Genomic DNA, 22745 nt, shown 5'->3' on the forward strand with positions numbered 1-22745 from the left:
TGTAAAGTTTCTATACCTAGCACACACCTGGCATATACCATATTTCCGCATGTATAAGACGCTCCTATATATAAGACACACCTTAATTTTGGGGCCTGAAATTTGAAAAAAAAAAAAAATTACATAAAGTTATTGAACTCAAGTTTTATTCATCATAAAATTCATACAACTTCTCATCACCATCAAAACTCCCATCCATTAGCTTGTCCTCAATTTGTGTCTGATGACGAATCATGGTCTTCAACAATGAGTGCAAAAACAAGCATGAAAAAGCGGGAAATGCAAGTAAAAAAAACTATAACCACTGTATAGGATGCACCCAGTTTTTAGACTCCACATTTTTCGGGAAAAGGTGCATCTTATACATGGGGAAATACGGTAATGATCCCTATTTGAAAGCTAATGCCCTCCTCTTTTGTACTACTAGCCACAATTTTTTTCTTATAAATGTAGCTGTTTTAAATGGCTGAACTTGACTCTGGCTTATATAAAGCCTAGAAGATCCTTGTTTTTGTTTTTACCAAATAAAGTGATTGTTTACTTTTAGGGTTTATTTAAAAGGTATAATAAAATTTCTATGTAAAGAGCATAAACTCTCTCTTAAGAATACTTCACATTTATCGTATACATTTATTTCATAAACTTACTTTTCTTTACTTACAGAATTGTCTTCACTTTTTAAGTGATTAGAGTAGAGCCAGTGAGGATTTATCTTTTTGAAATGAGCTATTAAAATAAAGAAATAAATTTTTTCAAGTATGTTAAAAGAGATAGTCATATTTTAACAGTGTTTTATGTGACTTGTCTTCCTTAACTTGGCTTGTTGATAAATACAGTTGAATACCAAGGGATCAGAAACATCAGCAGGAGTAACAGAGGAAGATGATGATGATGAAGAGGCTGCTCCTCCTGTTATTGCCCCACGACCGGATCATACAAAATCAGTAAGTGTTTTATTAGTGAATTAGACAGTGTGTGTCTGCACATGTGTTGTGAGTTTTGTTTTTGTTTTTAGTGAGAGAGAGAGAGAGAGCCAGGAAGGGAGAGAGATGAGACGCATCAACTCATAGTTGTGGCACCTTAGTTGTTCATTGATTGCTTTCTCATTTGTGCCTTGATCTGAGGGCTCCAACTGAGCCAGTGACGCCTTGCTCAAGCCAACAACCTTTGGGCTCAAGGCTATGATCCCACGCTCAAGCTGGCAACCCTGTGCTCAAGACAGATGAGCCCACACTCAAGATGGATGAGCCTGCACTCAAGTTGGTGACCTTGGGGTTTCAAATCTGTGTCCTCAGCATCCCAGGTTGATGCTCTATCCACTGTCACAACTTGTTAAGGCTGCACATGTGTTTTAAAAACAGTCTGTATTTGACTTCCAACAATCTTTTTTTTTTCTGCTTTTTTTTTTTAATTATTTTTTTAGATAGAGGAAGAGAGAGAGACACACACTGAACCTTTGGTTCACCTGGTTACATGGATAGAACCTGCAAACTTATCCCATCTAGGCCACACTGCAGTTATCCTTGGCTTTTAGTTTTATTACTGCTTATTTTATGTTGGATTTACTCCTACACCATAAGTTTTTGTTTCTTCAGTTTCTTCTGGGATATCTTTTTCTTCTGTGCAACTTCCTCTTCTAGTTTAGAACAGTCTGCTCCTTTTCAGTAAGGATCATCTCGGTGTGGCAGGAAGAGCTCATGTAAGGGTTAATCCTCCTATCAGCTCTGTAAGTTCTCCTTCGCATCTTGGGAGCCTTGTTCACCTGGGTGTCCTCAATGACCAGAGAATCTACGTCTAACCCCTTCAATTCAGCATTACTCTCTGCATTTTTAAGTATGTGGAGCAAAAATTCAGCACTCTTTTTGGGCCAGCGACCGTGTGTCCAGCCCCACTGTTTGGCCTGGGCACACCTACCAACCCCACCATTGTAACGACAGAATGGCACACACTGCTTCTGTAAAGTGACATCCTTCAGGTACTTGGTGACTTTTCGAATATGCACACCCTGGATGGCCTGGACAGTTTTATGTGTGTTCTTAAAGTGAACTCAAAGGTTTGAGCCTCTTGATTTGCACGATTTTGTGGTTTCTGGGTCAAGTGAGTAGCAAACCATTTTGAGAGGTCACCTATGCCCGTTTTCGTTAAGAGCTCCAGTGATCAATTTTAAAAAGCCTTCATACTTAAAACGTTTTAGTGGGGACACTTGACTAGGAACTCTTTACCTAAAGACCACTCATCAAAAAGTAGCTTTTTTGAGAATTAAAATCGAATGGCTTCTTTAAAAGTTAAAATACTTATCTTACTGTTTTTTCTTTCTATATTATACCTTGTCTTCCAGAGAATTCATGTATTTCTCTGGCTTTCTCTGTTTATCTCAATGTAGATAACCACTATATCTATAAATTCCCCAAATTATGTATTTTATCTCCCATTTTACATTTCTCTCAAAGTGTTGGTGTTATTCGGGGGCTGCTAAGAGTTAACTCCTAACCATATATAGAATTTTAACAACACTGACCTTAGATGGAGATGGAAGAGTCCTGGCCTCTCCCTGTACTAATGCCCTTGGAGGAGGAGGAGGTGCTGTGCAGTGCCGCTGAGGGGGTGGTGTGCACTTGGCAGGGAAAGCTCTGAGGACTGCGTTGCATCCTGATCTAACGATAGAGGGCTCTGTTTTCTTTATCTCCTAGAACTGGCTGTTAGAAATGAAATGCTAGAAATCGTATTTGTTCAAAAATTTGTGTGGGGGGGATTAATAGTTATTAACATAAAGGTTTCTATTATTTTGCTCTTATTTCTCTTTTGTGGTAAAAACATGATTTTAAACTTCTTTTTCCTTCATTGCTAGCATATAATTTTAAAGATTTTATTTATTGATTTTATAGAGAGAGGAAATAGAGGTGGGAGAGCGAGAAGTATCAACTCATAGCTTCTTCACTTTAGTTGTTCATTGATTGCTTGTATGTGCCTTGACCAGGCAAAGCCAGGGCTTCAAACCAGTGACCTCAGCATTCCAGGTCATCCCTTTATCCTCTGCACCACCACAGGCCAGACTAGCATATTATTTTAGATTTGGTTACAACAAAATTTTATTCACAATCTGCTATTTTGCTAGAAAGATTTAAAACATAGCCATGATGTGCCCAGAAAATGTTTCACAATTACCCTTCTTAGTTTCAAGTCTTTTTTAAGATAGGTGTGGAAATATTCTCATTCTTTAGAACACTGGAGACAATCAGTTTTAGTTAAAAATCAAAGACCTAAATAGTGTGCCAGTAAGAAGACCTAAAATATTTTTTCTCAACTCAGTACCGAACTGTCTCTGCAGATTTATACACGGTCTGTGATTGACCCTCTTCCTGCTCCAGCTGGTGATTCGAATGTTGATGGTGGCGCCAAGTCTTCTGACAAACAGAAGAAGAAAACCAAAATGACAGATGAAGAGATTATGGAGAAATTAAGTATGTTTCCTACATTTTCTGTTATTCTTTTTTTTTTTTAATTGTTAACAGCTCTTGAAACATTTGGACCAGATTTTAATTTATACTCTTGTTTTTTGGCTTAAGACATAAATAATAAATTGTTTTCTTCTAGGAATAATAGCTTCAATTAAAATCGGGTGAAGCCCCCCAAAATGCTCTTCTTGCTCATTTTTTATTATGCTTACAGAGACTAGTGAGCACCATCTCTGCAGTAGTCAGTACCTTTGGGGGCATCACTTTCCCCAAAGGGCCAAATGTAAGGGTCATAATTGAAATGTTATTAAAGAAGTTTGTATGTATTTATGCTACCTATAGCTTCTCAACATGAGACTACAAAATAACCATAAGTAACTAAACAAAATGGCCTTTGTGTCTGGCTATATACTGCTCACAAAAATTCGGGGATATTTCAAAATGAATGTAAAGCAATAAAAAAGCATTTGATTTTTTTATTATTAAACAGCATCAGAAAAGCAAATGACAAGTCAAAGAAAGTTGTTCAGTTATGCAAATAAGATGCAAAACCAACTTTTATTTCATTGGTGAAAATGCACTGTACAAAAGACTGAAAGTACTGGAGCATCTGCACGTTCCCTGATCTTGAAAGTGCATTTTGAAATATCCCCGAATTTTTGTGAGCAGTGTATTTGTAGACATAAAATGTATTTTTTTTATTCATCATCTATTATTGGCCTGATTCAAGCATGGGAAATAATCTACATAGTGCCAAGGAGAGAGTAGCAATAATGTCTGATTTAGAAGTCCACAGCAACTGGAGTTATAAAGAACACCTACATGGAGGGATCAAGGAAAATACTATAATTATTTTGGCTGTAGACTTGAGATTGGGTACCTATATTAAATTGGGTTAGTTTTTTGAGCTTCCTTGCTATGTTCCTGTCTCCTTTTATCTTGAGCAACTGGAAATTTAATGTGGTTTTCTCATCTGTTTACTTACTGGAAATAAGATGATAAGTTAAACAACAACAATAAAAAAAGATGATAAGTTATGATTTTATGTCCCAATAGCATAATTTTAAAACTTGTTCCTTAGTTGTAACTTTGTGAACTTTTCTAAAACCAGATGTATTATTATTTCATATTAGAGTAGTTTTTATAATAAGTGGTTTTCGACTATGTTATAAGATGAAGATGTACGGAGTCAGGAAAGTCACTTCGGGTTATTCATTTGGATATTATTTATATATTTAAGTTACTTTAGTGTTTTGTGTTTGAAACATACAATATTTTTGAAACTTAATGTTATGGTTTTTTTAAATTGAATAATGGTATGTTTGAAAACCACTGTTCTAAAATCAGTAAAGCTTATTAAAAGGAATAATGAATCAGAATTAGTTTACAATTTAAAAATACTTGATTAGCGTATAACTTTTTTTGGGGTTTATAAGTTTTTGTTTCTGTTTAATATAGGAACTATTGTGAGCATAGGTGACCCTAAGAAAAAATACACGAGATATGAAAAAATTGGGCAAGGGTAAGTATTTGTTGACTGTATTATCACAATATTCAGTATTTCCTAGGTGTACAGATGATATCTCTTTTGACTGCTGACATTGAGCACTTACAGTATTCTATGAGTGGTATCCTTAAATTTTTATAAATAAGTAATGCATTTATTTCAGGATGGTGTTTCACCCTACAAAAATGTAGGTATGAAATTTGCCACAAATTTCTGACATAAATTTTGGCCACAAGGATTGCCTCTTTTTCTTATTTTCTCCCCTTTTGTTTTTGTTTTCACTGTGGTTAAAGATGGTAAGTCTTAAGTGTGAAGTCTTTGGATGTTATAAATGGTAGTGATTTAGAAATCTTAAATCTCTTGTGTCTTTTCTCCCCTAGGGCTTCTGGTACAGTTTTCACTGCTACTGATGTGGCATTGGGACAGGAGGTAAAGCTACTTTTCATTGTTCTGGGTGTTATTAACTTTTAGTATATGAGAAAACTAGATAAACCTGTGAATAATCAATAGGAATCTCTTTTTCATTTTAAAATGTTGAAAGAATTATTCTGTGTAGTTTTATAGCACTTTTATTAAGGGGAAAAAAGAAGAAATTGATGCCATTGTTTCATAAATAAGCAAATATTTTAAAAAATATTTTCCCAGCTTAGAATGAAAAGAGAATTCCTGGCATAGGGCTGACCTTGGGTTTGTTACCACCTTCAAGAAAAATCTAAATATTTGGGCTTTGTGTATTACAATGTGAAAATAAAAGTGTACTGCCTATTAAATTATTTTATTATATAATAAATACAATAAATTAAATTATTAACTAATTGGTATTTGTAATTTTATAAGAGGATAAGGAAACTTGTTCTGATTTTTTAAAAATTCTGTTTCCATTATAGGTTGCTATCAAACAGATTAATTTACAGAAACAGCCAAAGAAGGAATTGATCATTAATGAGATTCTGGTGATGAAAGAATTAAAGAATCCCAACATAGTTAACTTCTTAGACAGGTAAATATGAATATTTCTTAAGCATTAGGACAAAACGTGGAAATTTCCAGTCTCATGACTTTGAGGGATAGCCACTTTAGTTAGTCTAGCTTGTAAATGCTGAAAATAAGCTTGAAGGAGGAGAGATAAAAATAGCACATTACAGTGTACCCGGTCCTTTTCTACATAGATGTCTCTTGGCAAGTGAAAGAAGAGAGTTGAGAGTTAAATGAAGGACATTGCTGCTGGTGCTCATATAATTACAAATGTTCAGAAGCAGAAACATTAAGGGAGGTGATTCACATCTTGACTAACAGAGGTGATGGGCCACAGTTTTTATATTTTTAGATGAATTTTTATTTCAGTGTTATCCTGGGAAAATAGTATGTCTGTTAAAACCTCATTTAATTTAGGAATTAATGTTAAAATGCATATCTTACAACTATGTGTATAGACTTTAGCCCTAATAATGGGAACCATGTTTATAGAAATAAACTATCCAGGTAGATTTTAAAATAGTATTTTAAGTCAGTAAGATTATGGTGGTCAAGAAAAGCCGTAAGCTCTCTGGACCTGGTAGAGCAGAAGGCACCATCATGGGAGTCAACATCTGCCATCACAAAGACAGAAAGGTTCAGTGCAAGGAGCCGGGACATCTACCTAAGACTGTTGGTTAAGCCACACAGGACGAACCAATGCTGCCTTCATCCAAGAGGCTGTTTATGAATCGCACCAACCAACCTCCTCTGTCCCTTTCAAGGATAATTTGGAAAGTGAAGCTTCTGGCCGGGAGGGTAAAACCACTGTGGTTGTAGGGGCTATGACTGATGATATTTGTGTGCAAGAGGTGTCCAAAATGAAGGTGTGTTTTCTTCATGTGAGAAACTGCATCCAGAGCCATATCCTCAAGGCAAGGTCCTCACCTTTGACCAGCCAGCCTTGGACTCCCCAAGGGCTGTGGCACTGCTTTACTTTCTGGTCCTTGCAAGGACCGAGAAGAGTACAGGCATTTCGGCAAGGCCCCGGAACCCCTCGCAGCCACACCCAACCTGCACAATGCAAGGATACTAGGGCCGGAAATTCGGCACCTACAAGAGGCCAGCGGGCCACCCGCAGCTACAAAAACCAACCCCAGATCCTACCTTGTTATGAAAAAGAAAAGATATCGGATGCTAAAAGAAAAGAAGAGCCGTAAGCTTGGCAATCAGTTTATACTTGGCTTCAGATTCTGGTTTTGTCACTTACTAGCTCCGTGATCGAAGATGAGTTACTTACCCTCTCCAAGCTGTTCTCTGTTCATCTGTGAAACAGGATAAGAGAATCTGCCTACACACTCAAGTTACAGTGGTGGGCAGACTTTAAAGTGGTTTGGGAAAATCATAATGACCCTTAGTTATTTTTCTGTGCTGTTACATAGCAGCTTTGCCATTGTTTTCCTAGCTTCAAAGCTGTCAGCTTTCTAGCTTTGTTATGAGGGTGCCTAAACTTTTAATTCTTTGATGTAGAGTGTGCCATGTGTTTAGAAAAAGTAAAAAAAAGTGAGTGTATTTTGTGTGTTCTTATTTTAGTTACCTGGTGGGAGATGAATTGTTTGTAGTAATGGAGTACCTTGCTGGGGGATCACTTACTGATGTTGTAACAGAAACCTGCATGGATGAAGCACAGATTGCTGCTGTATGCAGAGAGGTGGGTTTGCTCCCATTTTGATAAGTTAGGGTGATATGTTTAGCAGGAGATGAAAAAAGGAAAGTGTTTTTGCACAGGTAAATTTTGTTGTATGAGACACTTCTGTCTAGACACATTCTCTGCAAGATTTTTCCATATCATTTCATCCTACATGAGTTTCAGCTCTTTCCTTCCTGTGTAAGATAATTCTAGAATGAAGCATGGACCGTTGAAGAGTGCAGTTCACAGCTGAATTTCAGTGGGGCGATCATTATAATCCACTGTCCAAACAGGATGTTTTTTTACGAAACCACTCAACAGTGGAAACAAGGACTTCCGGGCAAAGCAGGACACATTCTCATCTTAAATGTTAATACATCTGCTTCTGGCTTTATTGATCTCATTGAAGGTGAAGAAACTGGTTGTTTCTTGATATTTATTAATGAGTTACTAGACATACTGTTTGCTTTTAAGTCTTAAGTTCTGCCAGATTGCCTGTGTCTAAGTCAAAAAAGCCTTCCCTCTTCCATCTAAGTTCTTCTACAGATGACACTTAGATTAATGATTTGCTTACTGTCATTGAAACTGTGATACCACTTATAAATATCTTAGGGATTATTGTCACAACAGACAAAATTGTAAAAGTTCTTAAGACTATTGTGTTTTCTATGATTTGGCTCACAGCATTTTTACAGTGAGGCATAAGTGAATTAGCAACTTTGTTCCTGTAAGAACAGTACATATGGATGCTCTCCATTCTGGGAGCACACTCATACCTTTCTTCCCTCTCAGGCATGCTTCTCCTAAACTCTTAAGGGTCCCCATGATGAGACTTGCAACCAGGGGATCAGTAGATAGCAGCTCCTCTTTGACTAACCCTCTAACCCAGGGGTCCCCAAACTACGGCCCGCGGGCCACATGAGGCCCCCTGAGGCCATTTATCCGGCCCCCGCCGCACTTCTGGAAGGGGCACCTCTTTCATTGGTGGTCAGTGAGAGGAGCACATTGACCATCTCATTAGCCAAAAGCAGGCCCATAGTTCCCATTGAAATACTGGTCAGTTTGTTGATTTAAATTTACTTGTTCTTCATTTTAAATATTGTATTTGTTCCCGTTTTGTTTTTTTACTTTAAAATAAGATATGTGCAGTGTGCATAGGGATTTGTTCATAGTTTATTTTATAGTCCGGCCCTCCAACGGTCTGAGAGACAGTGAACTGGCCCCCTGTGTAAAAAGTTTGGGGACCCCTGCTCTAACCCCATCTCCATGGCCCCCTGTTCTTTGACTCTCCAGTGAACCAAAGCATCCCTCCTGGTCTCACTTCTTTTCTCTAATAGTTCTAGAGAGCCAGAGCTGCTCTGCTTAGACTCTCCCTTCTTTCTTCTATCCTCTGCCTTTCTAGTAAGCCAGAGTAATCCTGCCTGGGCTCATTCCTTTCCTATAACATTTCTAGGGGGACAAAGCAGCCCTGCCTAGGAAATCCTGTGGCTTCTTCTGTACTAAGCCCTTCTTTGTTAGACTATCCCTAGTTTTAAGAAATGTACTTAAAAAAAAAAGAGCAGTACATAATGATGTTTTCCTTTTACAGCTTTTTAAAGGTGTTCTAAAAAGTATTCTTTGAAAATTTTAATGTTGATTTAATTATTTTTCACTAAGGGGTTGTTTTAGTTGGTAAGGAAATTTGTTAAGGGCCCTGGCCAGGTAGCTCATTTAGATAGAGTGTCATCCCAATACACCAACATTGTGGGTTTGATCCCCAGTCAGGGAACACACAAGAAGCAACGAGTGCATAAATAAGTGGAACAACAAATCAATGTTTCTCTGTCTTTGCCTTTCTCTAAAATCAATTCAAAAATATTTTTTAATCTATATATTTTAAATTTGTTAATGAATATGATAGTTTAACATATCCCTTAACAAAAAATGTTGGTTACTTAAAAGCTGATGAAAACTAGCCTGCCCTGTGGTGGCACACTGGATAAAACATTGAACTGGAATGCTGAGGTCATCAGTTCAAACCCTGGGCTTCCCCAGTCAAGGCACATATGGGAGTTGATGCTTCCTGCTCCTCCCCCTGCCCTTCTCTCTCTCTCCCTGCCTCTCTAAAATGAATAAATAAATAAATTTTTTTTTAAAAAAGAAAGCTGATGAAAACTTAAGAGCCCTGGCTGGATAACTCCACTGGTTGAAACTTCTTCCTGAAGTGCTGAGGTTGCCAGTTCTATCCTGGTCAGGGCACATACAAGAACAGATCAATATTCCTCTCTTCACCTCTCCCCCTCTCCTCCTCTCTCTTGAAAAATAAATAAATATTTTTTTAACTTAAGAATTTATTTATATTTCATTAAAAAAATTTTTTAATTTTTGACAGAGTCAGAGGGAGGGACAGATAGAGACAGACAGAACGGGAGAGAGATGAGAAGCATCAGGTCTTTGTTGTGGCATCTTAGTTGTTCATTGATTGCTTTCGCATGTGCCTTGACCGGGGGGAGGGGGGGCTATAGCAAAGCAAGTGACCCCTTGCTCAAGCCAGCAACTTTAGGCTCAAGTTAGCAACTTTGGGCTTTAAGCCAGCGACCTTTGGGCTCAAGCCAGAGACCATGGGGTTGTGTGTATGATCCCACGCACAAGCTAGAAACCTCGTGCTCAAGCTAGTAGCCCGCGCTCGAGCTGACGACCTCGACCTCAGGGTTTCAAACCTGGGTCTTCTGCGTCCCAGTCTGACGCTCTATCCACTGCACCATCGTCCTGGTCAGGCCTTAATTTGTTTTTCTAATAGTTTTTGATAATTGATATAAAAACTGTTTTAGAAATTCCTTTCATTGTGATGTTTGTTTCTATTTGTTCAAGTATTTTTCTGGGAATTTGTTCTTTTCAGGAATCTTTAAATGCTTGGTAAATGTAGTGTATTAATTAATATACATACCTGCTTTTTCCTTGAACGAATAGTAAAATATTTTGAATGATGTACAGACTTTTTGTTGTTGTTCTACACTTAATGGTATACAGACTTTTTTGTTCTACTCTGATGGAGGTAAGAAATAAAAACACAACTTTTTTCAAGTAAACAATTTATACACAGTTTATATTTTAAAATATAGGAACAAGCAGATTTTAAAAATCTAATCTTTTATTTAAGGAAGGGAGGAGAAGTTTTTTCTTACTTTGTACTGAGTGCTTTCTGAAACATTAGCATAAGAAGAAAGTTATTCCTTTAACATTGGCATCTAGGTTGTGGATAGAACTTTATGTAAAATCCACCGTAGAGGAAATGAAGTAAAAATCTTACATCACATCACATTGAAGAACAGCTAGAGAGAACCACACCACACAGGATCTTACCCCCTTTTCATTGCACATTGATTAGACTTGAATATCTGAAATTCATAGGAAAATAATCACAAGTTTATCCTTCACCACTGATGTGATTTCTTTTTTTTTTTTTTTTTTTTTTTAAATAAATTTTTATTAATGGTAATGGGATGACATTAATAAATCAGGGTACATATATTCAAAGAAAACATGTCTAGGTTATTTTGTCATCAAATTATGTTGCACACCCCTCGCCCAAAGTCAGATTGTCCTCCGTCACCCTCTATCTAGTTCTCTGTGCCCCTCCCCCTCCCCCTAACTCTCTCCCTCCCTCCCTCCCATGTCCTCCCTCCCCCCCCACCCTTGGTAACCACCACACTCTTGTCCATGTCTCTTAGTCTCATTTTTATGTTCCACCAATGTATGGAATCATGTATTTCTTGTTTTTTTCTGATTTGCTTATTTCACTCCTTATAATGTTATCAAGATCCCACCATTTTGCTGTAAATGATCTGATGTCATCATTTCTTATGGCTGAGTAGTATTCCATAGTGTATATGTGCCACATCTTCTTTATCCAGTCTTCTATTGAAGGGCTTTTTGGTTGTTTCCATGTCTTGGCCACTGTGAACAGTGCTGCAATGAACATGGGGCTACATGTGTCTTCACGTATCAATGTTTCTGAGGTTTTGGGGTATATACCCAGTAGAGGGATTGCTGGGTCATAAGGTAGTTCTATTTGCAGTTTTTTGAGGAACCACCATACTTTCCTCCATAATGGTTGTACTACTTTACAGTCCCACCAACAGTGAATGAGGGTTCCTTTTTCTCCACAGCCTCTCCAACATTTGCTATTACCCGTCTTGTTGATAATAGCTAATCTAACAGGGGTGAGGTGGTATCTCATTGTAGTTTTGATTTGCATTTCTCTAATAACTAATGAAGCTGAGCATCTTTTCATATATCTGTTGGCCATTTGTATCTCTTCCTGGGAGAAGTGTCTGTTCATGTCCTCTTCCCACTTTTTTATTGGATTGTTTGTTTGTTTGTTGTTGAGTTTTATGAGTTCTTTGTAAATTTTGGATATTAGGCCCTTATCTGAGCTGTCGTTTGAAAATATCAGTTCCCATATAGTTGGCTGTCTGTTTATTTTGATATCAGTTTCTCTTGCTGAGCAAAAACTTTTAATTCTGATGTAGTCCCATTCATTTATCTTTGCCTTCACTTCTCTTGCCATTGGAGTCAAGTTCATAAAATGTTCTTTAAAACCCAGGTCCATGATTTTAGTACCTATGTCTTCTTCTATTTACTTTATTGTTTCAGGTCTTATATTTAGGTCTTTGATCCATTTTGAATTAATTTTAGTACACGGGGACAGGCTGTAGTCGAGTTTCATTCTTTTGCATGTGGCTTTCCAGTTTTCCCAACACCATTTGTTGAAGAGGCTTTCTTTTCTCCATTGTGTGTTGTTGGCCCCTTTATCAAAGATTATTTGACCATATATATGTGGTTTTATTTCTGGGCTTTCTATTCTGTTCCATTGGTCTGAGTGTCTATTTTTTTGCCAATACCATGCTGTTTTGATTATTGTGGCCCTATAATATAGTTTAAAGTCAGGTATTGTAATGCCCCCAGCTTCATTCTTTTTCCTTAGGATTGTTTTGGCTATTCGGGGTTTTTTATAGTTCCATATAAATCTGATGATTTTTTGTTCCATTTCTTTAAAAAATCTCATAGGGATTTTGATGGGAATTGCATTAAATTTGTATATTGCTTTGGGTAATATGGCCATTTTGATTATATTTATTCTTCCTATCCAGGAACAAGGAATATTTTTCCATCTCATTGTATCTTTTTCGATTTCCCTTAACAATGCTTTGTAATTTTCATTATATAGGTCCTTTACGTTCTTTGTTATGTTTATTCCTAGGTATTTTATTTTTTTTGTTGCAATCGTGAAGGGGATTATTTTTTTGAGTTCGTTTTCTAATATTTCATTGTTGGCATATAGAAAGGCTATGGACTTTTGTATGTTAATTTTGTATCCTGCGACCTTACTGTATTGGTTTATTGTTTCTAATAATCTTTTTGTGGAGTCCTTCGGGTTTTCGATGTATAGGATCATATCATCAGCAAAAAGTGATAGCTTTACTTCTTCTTTTCCGATATGGATGCCTTTTATTTCTTTGTCTTGTCTGATTGCTCTGGCCAGAACTTCTAGCACCACGTTGAATAAGAGTGGAGAGAGTGGACAACCCTGTCTTGTTCCTGATTTAAGATAGAAAGTCCTCAGTTTTATGCCGTTTAATAGGATGTTGGCTGATGGTTTATCATATATGGCCTTTATCATGTTGAGATATTTTCCTTCTATACCCATTTTGTTGAGAGTCTTAAACATAAAATTGTGTTGTATTTTATCAAAAGCCTTTTCTGCATCTATTGATAAGATCATGTGGTTTTTGTTCTTTGTTTTGTTGATATGGTGTATTACATTAACCGTTTTGCGTATGTTGAACCATCCTTGAGATTCTGGGATGAATCCCACTTGATCATGATGTATTATTTTTTTAATATGTTGTTGTAATCGGTTTGCCAGTATTTTGTTTAGTATTTTAGCATCTGTATTCATTAGAGATATTGGTCTGTAGTTTTCTTTCTTTGTGCCATCCTTGCCAGGTTTTGGTATGAGGGTTATGTTGGCTTCATAAAATGTGTTTGGAAGTATTGCTTCTTCTTCAATTTTTTGGAAGACTTTGAGTAGAATAGGAACCAAGTCTTCTTTGAATGTTTGATAGAATTCACTAGTATACCCGTCTGGGCCTGGACTTTTATTTTTGGGGAGGTTTTTAATAGTTTTTTCTATTTCCTCCCTGCTGATTGGTCTGTTTAGGCTTTCTGCTTCTTCATGACTCAGTCTAGGAAGGTTGTATTGTTCTAGGAATTTATCCATTTCTTCTAGATTGTTGTATTTGGTGGCATATAATTTTTCATAGTATTCTACAATAATTCTTTGTATTTCTATGATGTCTGTGGTGATCTCTCCTCTTTCATTTTGGATTTTATTTATTTGAGTCCTGTGTCTTTTTTCCTTGGTGAGTCTTGCTAAGGGTTTGTCAATTTTGTTGATCTTTTCAAAGAACCAGCTCCTTGTTTTATTGATTTTTTCTATAGTTTTTCTGTTCTCTATTTCATTTATTTCTGCTCTGATTTTTATTATCTCCTTTCTTCGGCTGGTTTTGGGTTGTCTTTGTTCTTCTTTTTCTAGTTCCTTAAGGTGTGAAGTTAAGTGGTTTACTTCGGCTCTCTCTTGTTTGTTCATATAGGCCTGAAGTGATATGAACTTTCCTCTTATTACTGCTTTTGCTGCGTCCCAGAGATTCTGATATGTCGTATTTTCATTTTCATTTGTCTGTATATATCTTTTGATTTCTGCACTTATTTCTTCTTTGACCCATTCATTTTTTAGAAGTATGTTGTTTAGTTTCCACATTTTTGTGGGTTTTTCCCCCTCATTTTTGCAGTTGAATTCTAGTTTCAAGGCTTTATGATCAGAAAATATGCTTGGTACAATTTCAATTTTTCTAAATTTGCTGATATTGTCTTTGTGGCCCAACATATGGTCAATTCTTGAGAATGTTCCATGTACACTAGAGAAAAATGTATACTCTGTCGCTTTGGGATGAAGTATCCTGTAGATGTCTATCATATCCAGGTGTTCTAGTATTTCGTTTAAGGCCACTATATCTTTATTGATTCTCTGTTTGGATGACCGATCTAGAGCCGTCAGCGGTGTATTGAGGTCTCCAAGTATGATTGTATTTTTGTTAGTTTTTGTTTTAAGGTCAATAAGTAGCTGTCTTACATATTTTGGTGCTCCTTGGTTTGGTGCATATATATTAAGGATTGTTATGTCTTCTTGATTCAACTTCCCCTTAATCATTATGAAATGACCATTTTTGTCTCTGAGTACTTTTTCTGTCTTGTAGTCAGCATTATTAGATATGAGTATTGCTACACCTGCTTTTTTTTGGGTGTTGTTTGCTTGGAGTATTGTTTTCCAGCCTTTCACTTTGAATTTGTTTTTATCCTTGTTGCTTAGATGTGTTTCTTGTAGGCAGCATATAGTTGGATTTTCTTTTTTAATCCATTCTGCTACTCTGTGTCTTTTTATTGGTAAGTTTAATCCATTTACATTTAGTGTAATTATTGATACTTGTGAGTTCCCTACTGCCATTTTATAAATTGCTTTCTGTTAGTTTTGTATCTAGTTTGATTCTTCTCTTTTGTTTTTCTATCATTTGTTTTTGTTTGTTTGTGTTCCATACTTCTTTCCTCTGTTGCTACCTTTTTTAAGTTAAGTGTTTTTGTGGTGGTTTTTTTAAGGGTGGTTACCATTAAGTAATGAAAAGGGTACCTACCATATTCATTGTAGTACCCTATCTTATAAGTATTTCTGCACTTCATCGTCCTTTGCTACTGTTAATCTCCAGCCTCTCCCCCCTTTTTTTCCTTTGTTGTCACAGTTTAAGTTTGGTTTTATTGTGTTCTTGGTGGAGCTGTTACTTGTGGTGTTGTTTTCTTTTGTTCTTTGAATCTGGTTGGAAAACCCCCCTTAGTATTTCCTGGAGTGGGGGCTTTCTGTTGATAAATTCTCTCATCTTTTCTGTATTTGTGAATGTTTTTATATCTCCTTCATACTTGAAGGATAGCTTTGATGGGTATAGTATTCTTGGCTGAAAGTTCCTCTCTTTCAGGGCTTTAAATATTGGGGTCCACTCTCTTCTAGCTTGTAGAGTTTCTGCTGAGAAATCTGATGATAATCTAATAGGCCTTCCTTTATATGTTGTACTCTTCTTTTCCCTGGCTGCCTTGAGAATTTTTTCTTTGTCATTGGTTTGTGTCATCTTTATTATGATGTGCCTTGGAGTGGGTTTGTTGGGGTTAAGAAAACTTGGTGTTCTGTTTGCTTCTTGAATTTGAGGCTTTAGTTCCTTCCACAGGCTTGGGAAGTTCTCGTCTATTATTTGTTTGAGTATATTCTCCATTCCATTTTCTTTCTCTTCTCCCTCTGATATACCTATTATTCTTATGTTATTCTTTCTGATGGAGTCAGACAATTCCTGTAGGGCTTTCTCATTTTTTATTATTTTTGAGTCTCTTTCTTCTTCTCTCTGTTGTGCCTCAAGTTGTTTGTCTTCTATTTCACTAATCCTATCTTCAATCTGGGCTGTTCTGTTAGCTAAGCTTGTTACCTCGTTTTTCAGCTCGTGAATTGAGTTTTTCATTTCTGTTTGATTTGTTTTTATAGTTTCAATTTCCTTGGTAATATATTCTTTGTGTTCATTGAGTTGTTTTCTGATCTCCCTATATTGCCTTTCTGTGTTTTTTTGTATATCTCTGAGTATTTTTAACATTTCTATTTTAAATTCTCTGTCATTTAGCTCCAAGGCTTCCAATATGTTAAGTCTTTTCTCCATAGATTTTTCCACATCTATTTGTGTTACCTCTCTTTCTTTTGTATCCATAATATTCGATTTCCTCTTTCTTATCGGCATCTGAGGGTAGTCTTATTGATAGCACGCAGGCGCACTCCCTGGCGGCTTGAATGAGCGTCGCTGTGGTAGCTTCCTCCACACCCTCGTCTCTCAGATTCAAGTGATAACAGTCCTTTTGCTTTCAGTTTGTGTGGAACTCCGGAATGCTCCGAGGATAAATTTTTCTGTTTCTAGTTGATAAATTTGTTGTGATTTAGGGGAGAGCTGTCGGACGCGCTTCTCACGGCGCCATTTCCGTGACGTCACTCCCTGATGTGATTTCTAAAGAGCCTTGTGTATGTTACCAAGTGGTTTATGTCTTTAGTCACTTAAACTTCAAAAGATCTACAAATCATACAGACCCACCCATCATTTTATAAATGAAAATATTGAAGACTGAATGATAGGACTAGCTAAAGCATCATTTAATAATTATCTCTGGGTAAGGCCAGAGGGTGGGAGACTGGGCTCTAATTAAGGTGTCTTATTTTTATAACTTTGCATGTGAAATGATGTTTTTTCTAAAGTATTGAAGTGTCTTCTGTGGATACTAGATGCAATGCTCAGGGCATTAAGTACTGTATGTGAACCTCCCTTAGACTTTTCAGAGACTGTTTCATTGATTGGTTTTTTTCTTCTGCTCAGTGTTTACAGGCATTGGAGTTTTTACATGCTAACCAAGTGATCCACAGAGACATCAAAAGTGACAATGTGCTTTTGGGGATGGAAGGATCAGTTAAACTTAGTGAGTAACAAATGAACAAATAATATTTACTTGTTATTATCATGTTCTGTCTTTTCTTTAAGTAAAAACCTCTTTTGCTATTAATATATGGAGAGGAAGGGATAATAATAGTAGAGTATGGACTCTCAACTAGACAGCTTATATTTAAATAGCAAATCTGCTATACTTGCTGAATAATTTTAGGTGAGTTTTTTAATCCGTTTGTTTCTTTTCTCATATAAAACAGAATAGGTTTAACAGTTGAAAGGAGGAAAATATTCAAGATTCTTATATCCTGACTTTTCCACTTAATTAAGAGTACGTACTAAACTAGGCATTGTGCTTCGCAGTTATTAGAAAACTAGAAAGCCCGGCGGTCATACGAAATGACCGCTGTTCTAGATATTATAAATTGTAATTAAAATGATTTGTGCAAAGGTGTCTGCTAATTCAAACTGAATTACCCAGGGCAGGCGGCGAGGACGCCCCTTTGCTTAGTGCCCCACGGGGTTTCCCCCTTCTACTTGCTTAATTGCTTAAAGTAGAGTGCAATGAAGGAAACCACTGGCGGTACATTTCTTAAGAGCCACCGCTAGCTCAATAAATGTGATTTAAATGTTTTAATCCTTTTTGCGTTTCGGTCAGCAGTACTCTGTCGTTTTTTTGCATTTCTCTCCTGCCTTTGTTCAAGGGACTCATTTTGTCGAGACAGGCTTTTTTGTCTTGCATCTGAGGCAAGCCTTGTTTCTCTATGCTCATCAGTCTCATTTTGCCGAGAAAGACGCATTTGCTCTGTGACTGAAGCAAGTCTTGTCTTTCTCTGTTCAGTGGTTTCTTTTTGTCAAGAAATCTGTTTTTGTGCAGCTTTAGCTCCTTTTCTCTCCTCTTCAGTGCTGTATTTTCTAGGAGGCATTCTTAAAAGAAATTACGTTAAGACGTAGTTTTTATGTAAAACAGATGATTGCCAATGCAAACAAATGTTCACCTTCCCCCTGACCCGCTCAATTGGCGTTCAGCCGTGGTAACTTCACCCCATTGGCTAGTAAAGTTATGCAGGCAACCAATAAGCTATCGGTGACAAACAGACACTTAAGCCACATATAATAAAGATGAGATGGTTGGAGTAATGTTGGTGAGCAGCTTGTAGGTCCATTTTCAGTTAAATATGCTCTTTTCTATGCTAAGTCTGATGTTTGGTAATTAGCTCTGTTTATTTTCTTCTGAAATAGTTACCATTTCCTGACCTTTGCCTGATTTACAGCATTTAGTTTTGATGTTCACCTTTGGTGACTTTTTCTTTTAGACCTTTTTCAATTCTATTAAAATCTTTAGGATGGAATTAATTATTTAGACTAAAAGACCCGATAACTGCTCTCTGCTTGTGGGAAGTAAAAGCAAAAACATGAGAGTATGTACCATCAGAATATTTGTAAACACATTGTGGCTGACTTTGTTAATACTGTCTTAGAGAATAAGTGGCTGAGTAGTCAAATGTAATTAATTAAGTCATCTAACGTGAACTCCTCGATAAAATCTTCCATGGACACCATTAACTCTAGATGTTTTGTTTTGTGTTTTTTGTTTTATAGCTGACTTTGGTTTCTGCGCTCAGATCACCCCTGAGCAGAGCAAGCGAAGCACCATGGTAGGCACGCCATACTGGATGGCACCAGAGGTGGTTACACGGAAAGCTTACGGCCCTAAAGTGGACATATGGTCTCTGGGCATCATGGCTATTGAGATGGTAGAAGGAGAGCCTCCATACCTCAATGAAAATCCCTTGAGGGTAAGACAAACACTAGCCTTATTTTAAGAAAATTACTTTTCTTTAAAACATTAGATCATACCTGCTATGGCAGGCCCTAGCCAAGAATTTCAGATGCATTGATAAAGCCTGGTCGTTTCTCTCATTCGGCAGAAAATCTTTTGGTTCTTGGTTGAGTTGAATGTGTTAGGTAAAGAGTTTGTTGATTTTTAGTAAGTTGAATGGTTTCTAATTTTGCACATAAGAATTTCCTCATTTTTCAACAGAGTTAAGGGTCCCTAGATATACCCTTCAGGTTATCAACTTTGAACCTTGGCCTCTGGTACCCCTAGGTACAGAGAAGAGGAAAGCAAGATCACATCTGTGAGAAAGCTGTGTAGATGGCAATGTTAAAGCCCGTATTCAAACAAAAGAGTGAGGGTCCTGATATACAGATGAGGTCAGTAGACTTTAAACAATTAAATATTCAGCAGCTGAGGGTGGAGAGTTTTGGGGTCTCTTTCGTCCTCCCTTGTGTCCTCACCTCTCCTTTTCTTCCTCCCTCTCTTCTTCCCTCCCTCCCTCCCTCCATTCTTTTCTGCCTTTTGTTTCTTTACCTTTTTTCTTCTTCTACTTTTAAATTACCATATATGGCTCAGTATCACACCACTTCACACCTACAAGAATGACTGTAATAAAAAAGATGGACAATAATAACTATTGGTGAGAATGTGGAGGAATTGGAACCTTCGTACATTGCTAGTGGAAAGGTAAAAGGGTGCGTGTAGCACTTTGAAAAACAATTTGACAGTTCCTCTAAAAATTAACATTGAGTTAACATATAACCTAGCAATTCAGTGCTAGGTATATACCCAAGAGAATTAAAAGCATATATCCACAAAATACCTTGTACACAAATGTTGATAGCAGCATTATTCATAATAGCTAAAAAGTAGAAACAACCTAAATTTTTATCAGCTGGTGAATAGATGAGCAAAAAGTGATGTGTCCATATAATGGAATATTTTTTAGCCATAATAAAAGGAATGGAGTATAGATACCTATAACACTGAATCTTTTTTTTCTTTTTTGACAGAGACAGAGAGAGGGACAGATAGGGACAGACAGACAGGAAGGGAGAGAGATGAAAAGCATCAATTCTTTGTTGTGGCACCTTAGTTGTTAATTGATTGCTTTCTCATATGTGCCTTGACCGGGGACTACTGCAGAGCTAGTGACCCCTTGCTCAAGCCAGCAACCTTGGGCTTCAAGGCAGCGACCATGGGGTCGTGTCTATGATCCCACGCTCAAGCCAGTGACCTCGGGGTCTTGAACCTGGGTCCTCTGTGTCCCAATCCGACGCTTTATTTACTGCACCACCACCTGGGCAGGCTAACATTGAATCTTAAAAACATTATGCGCCTGACCAGGCAGTGGCGCAGTGGATAGAGCGTCGGACTGGGATGAGGAAGGACCGAGGTTCGAGACCCCCGAGGTCACCAGCTTGAGTGCGAGTTCAGCTGCTTTGAGCAAAGCTCACCAGCTTGGACCCAAGGTCACTGGCTCAAGCAAGGGTTACTCGGTCTGCTGAAGGCCAGTGGTCAAGGCACATATGAGAAAGCAATCAATGAACAACTAAGGTGTCGCAACAAAAAACTGATGATTGATGCTTCTCATCTCTCTCAGTTCCTGTCTGTCTGTCCCTATCTATCCCTCTCTCTGACTCTCTCTCTGTCTCAGTAAAAAAAAAAAAAAGTTTAAAAGCATTTTGCTAAGTGAAAGAAGTCAAACACAAAAAATTACCTATTGTATGAGTCTATTTACATTTGGTTCTTATTGGCGGTAGTTAGCTTCTGTAAAGCCCCGGACACTGAGTTAATGAATGCTGAACCATTGCTTTTAGGGGAGGGGTGTACAGAGTTTGGTTCTTAAAAATCTCTGCTCACAATACTTTTGTCATTTGATTGATACACAGCCTTGTTTTATATGTGTTTCTGTTCAGAGACACTCTGTTTCACATGTATTGTTGATTGAATAACATTGAACTCAAGGCCAGCCTCACTATAACTCATGCTTGAATGAAGCGTATCAAACACATCACAGACTTCTTGCACTTAGGGACACTAGAGATAGCTCTTCAGTATTATGCATTTCACCTCTCTGCACATGTCCACGAATGACCACAAAAGCAACGAAAGTATTGATTTTGGAGATAAATTTCAGTGAGTAGGTAAATTTGCATATGTGGAATCTGCACATAATAAGGATTGATTGCATGTATTTTATAGATTTCTGTAGAAATAAAAGATTAATGGTGTTCAGGGACTAAGGAGAGGAGGGAATGGAGAGTGACTATTAATTCACATGGATATTCTTTTTTTTTTTTCTTTTAAATTTATTGATTTTAGCGAGAGAGGAAGGGAGAGAGGCAGGAACATATCATTCTGTTCGTGTATGACCAGGATGGAACTGGCAACCTCTGTGCTTCCAGGCAATGCTCTAACCCAGGGGTCCTCAAACTACGGGCCCTCGGGCCGCATGCGGCCCCCTGAGGCCATTTATCCGGCCCCCGCCGCACTTCTGGAAGGGGCACCTCTTTCATTGGTGGTCAGTGAGAGGAACACCTTGACCATCTCATTAGCCAAAAGCAGGCCCACAGTTCCCATTGAAATACTGGTCAATTTGTTGATTTAAATTTACTTGTTCTGTATTTTAAATATTGTATTTGTTCCTGGTTTGTTTTTTTACTTTAAAATAAGATATGTGCAGTGTGCATAGGGATTTGTTCATAGTTTTTTTTATAGTTCAGCCCTCCAACGGTCTGAGGAACAGTGAACTGGCCCCCTGTGTAAAAAGTTTGGGGATCCCTGCTCTAACCAATTGAGCTATTCGTCCAGGGCGCACATGGATATTCTTTTTTTTTTTTTTTTTTTTTTTCATTTTTTTCTTAAGCTGGAAACAGGGAGAGACAGTCAGACAGACTCCTGCATGCGCCCGACCGGGATCCACCCGGCACGCCCACCATGGGCGATGCTCTGCCCACCAGGGGGCGGTGCTCTGCCCATCCTGGGCATCGCCATGTTGCGACCAGAGCCACTCTAGCGCCTGGGGCAGAGGCCACAGAGCCATCCCCAGGGCCCGGGCCATCTTTGCTCCAATGGAGCCTTGGCTGCGGGAGGGGATGAGAGAGACAGAGAGGAAAGCGCAGCGGAGGGGTGGAGAAGCAAATGGGCGCTTCTCCTGTGTGCCCTGGCCGGGAATAGAACCCGGGTCCTCCGCACACTAGGCCGATGCTCTACCGCTGAGCCAACCGGCCAGGGCCATGGATATTCTTTATGGAGGGATAAAAATGTTCCCAAATTAGAAGTGGTAATGGTTATGTAACCTTGTAAATATACTAAAACATTGAATTATATACTTTAAAAGGGTGATTTTAAAGTGCTTTGTGACTACAAAATTATTGCCAGAAATTAAAAAAAAATTTCCCCCAAGTATGTTGGATATGCTATAAAATGGGCTCCAGAGGCCAAGGTAATGGGTATGTGTAGGAAGCACCCTATGTGGATAGCATGGATTTTAATTCTATTTTCCTGAATGCTTTTCATTTTCTTGCAAAGATTCCAGTTCAAGTAAACAGTTAAAGTATTCTTTTTTTCCCCTTCATTCTGTCAGCAATTGGTATTATTGCTCTCTAATTTTTTTAAATAAATTTTTATCAATTTTAATGGGGTGACATTAATAAATCAGGGTACATATATGTTCAAAGAAAACATATCTTGTCATTCAATTATGTTGCATACCTGTCACCCAAAGTCAGATTGTCCT

General features: G+C 37.7%; 1 protein-coding gene across 2 annotated transcripts in view; it reads left to right on the forward strand.

Annotated features, from left to right (window-relative positions):
* Positions 1–22745, forward strand: part of PAK2 (p21 (RAC1) activated kinase 2) — a 118035-nt gene that overhangs the window by 70157 nt on the left and 25133 nt on the right. For both annotated transcript variants that reach the window (XM_066240780.1, XM_066240781.1), the window contains exons 6-13: positions 837–944; positions 3329–3461; positions 4914–4977; positions 5343–5391; positions 5850–5962; positions 7510–7627; positions 17098–17197; positions 18766–18962. In XM_066240780.1, coding sequence (XP_066096877.1) covers positions 837–944; positions 3329–3461; positions 4914–4977; positions 5343–5391; positions 5850–5962; positions 7510–7627; positions 17098–17197; positions 18766–18962 — 882 coding nt within the window. The remainder of the gene's footprint in view (positions 1–836; positions 945–3328; positions 3462–4913; positions 4978–5342; positions 5392–5849; positions 5963–7509; positions 7628–17097; positions 17198–18765; positions 18963–22745) is intronic.

This window comes from Saccopteryx bilineata, chromosome 8 (genome assembly GCF_036850765.1).
Source record: "Saccopteryx bilineata isolate mSacBil1 chromosome 8, mSacBil1_pri_phased_curated, whole genome shotgun sequence".
Taxonomy (NCBI): Eukaryota; Metazoa; Chordata; class Mammalia; order Chiroptera; family Emballonuridae; genus Saccopteryx; species Saccopteryx bilineata.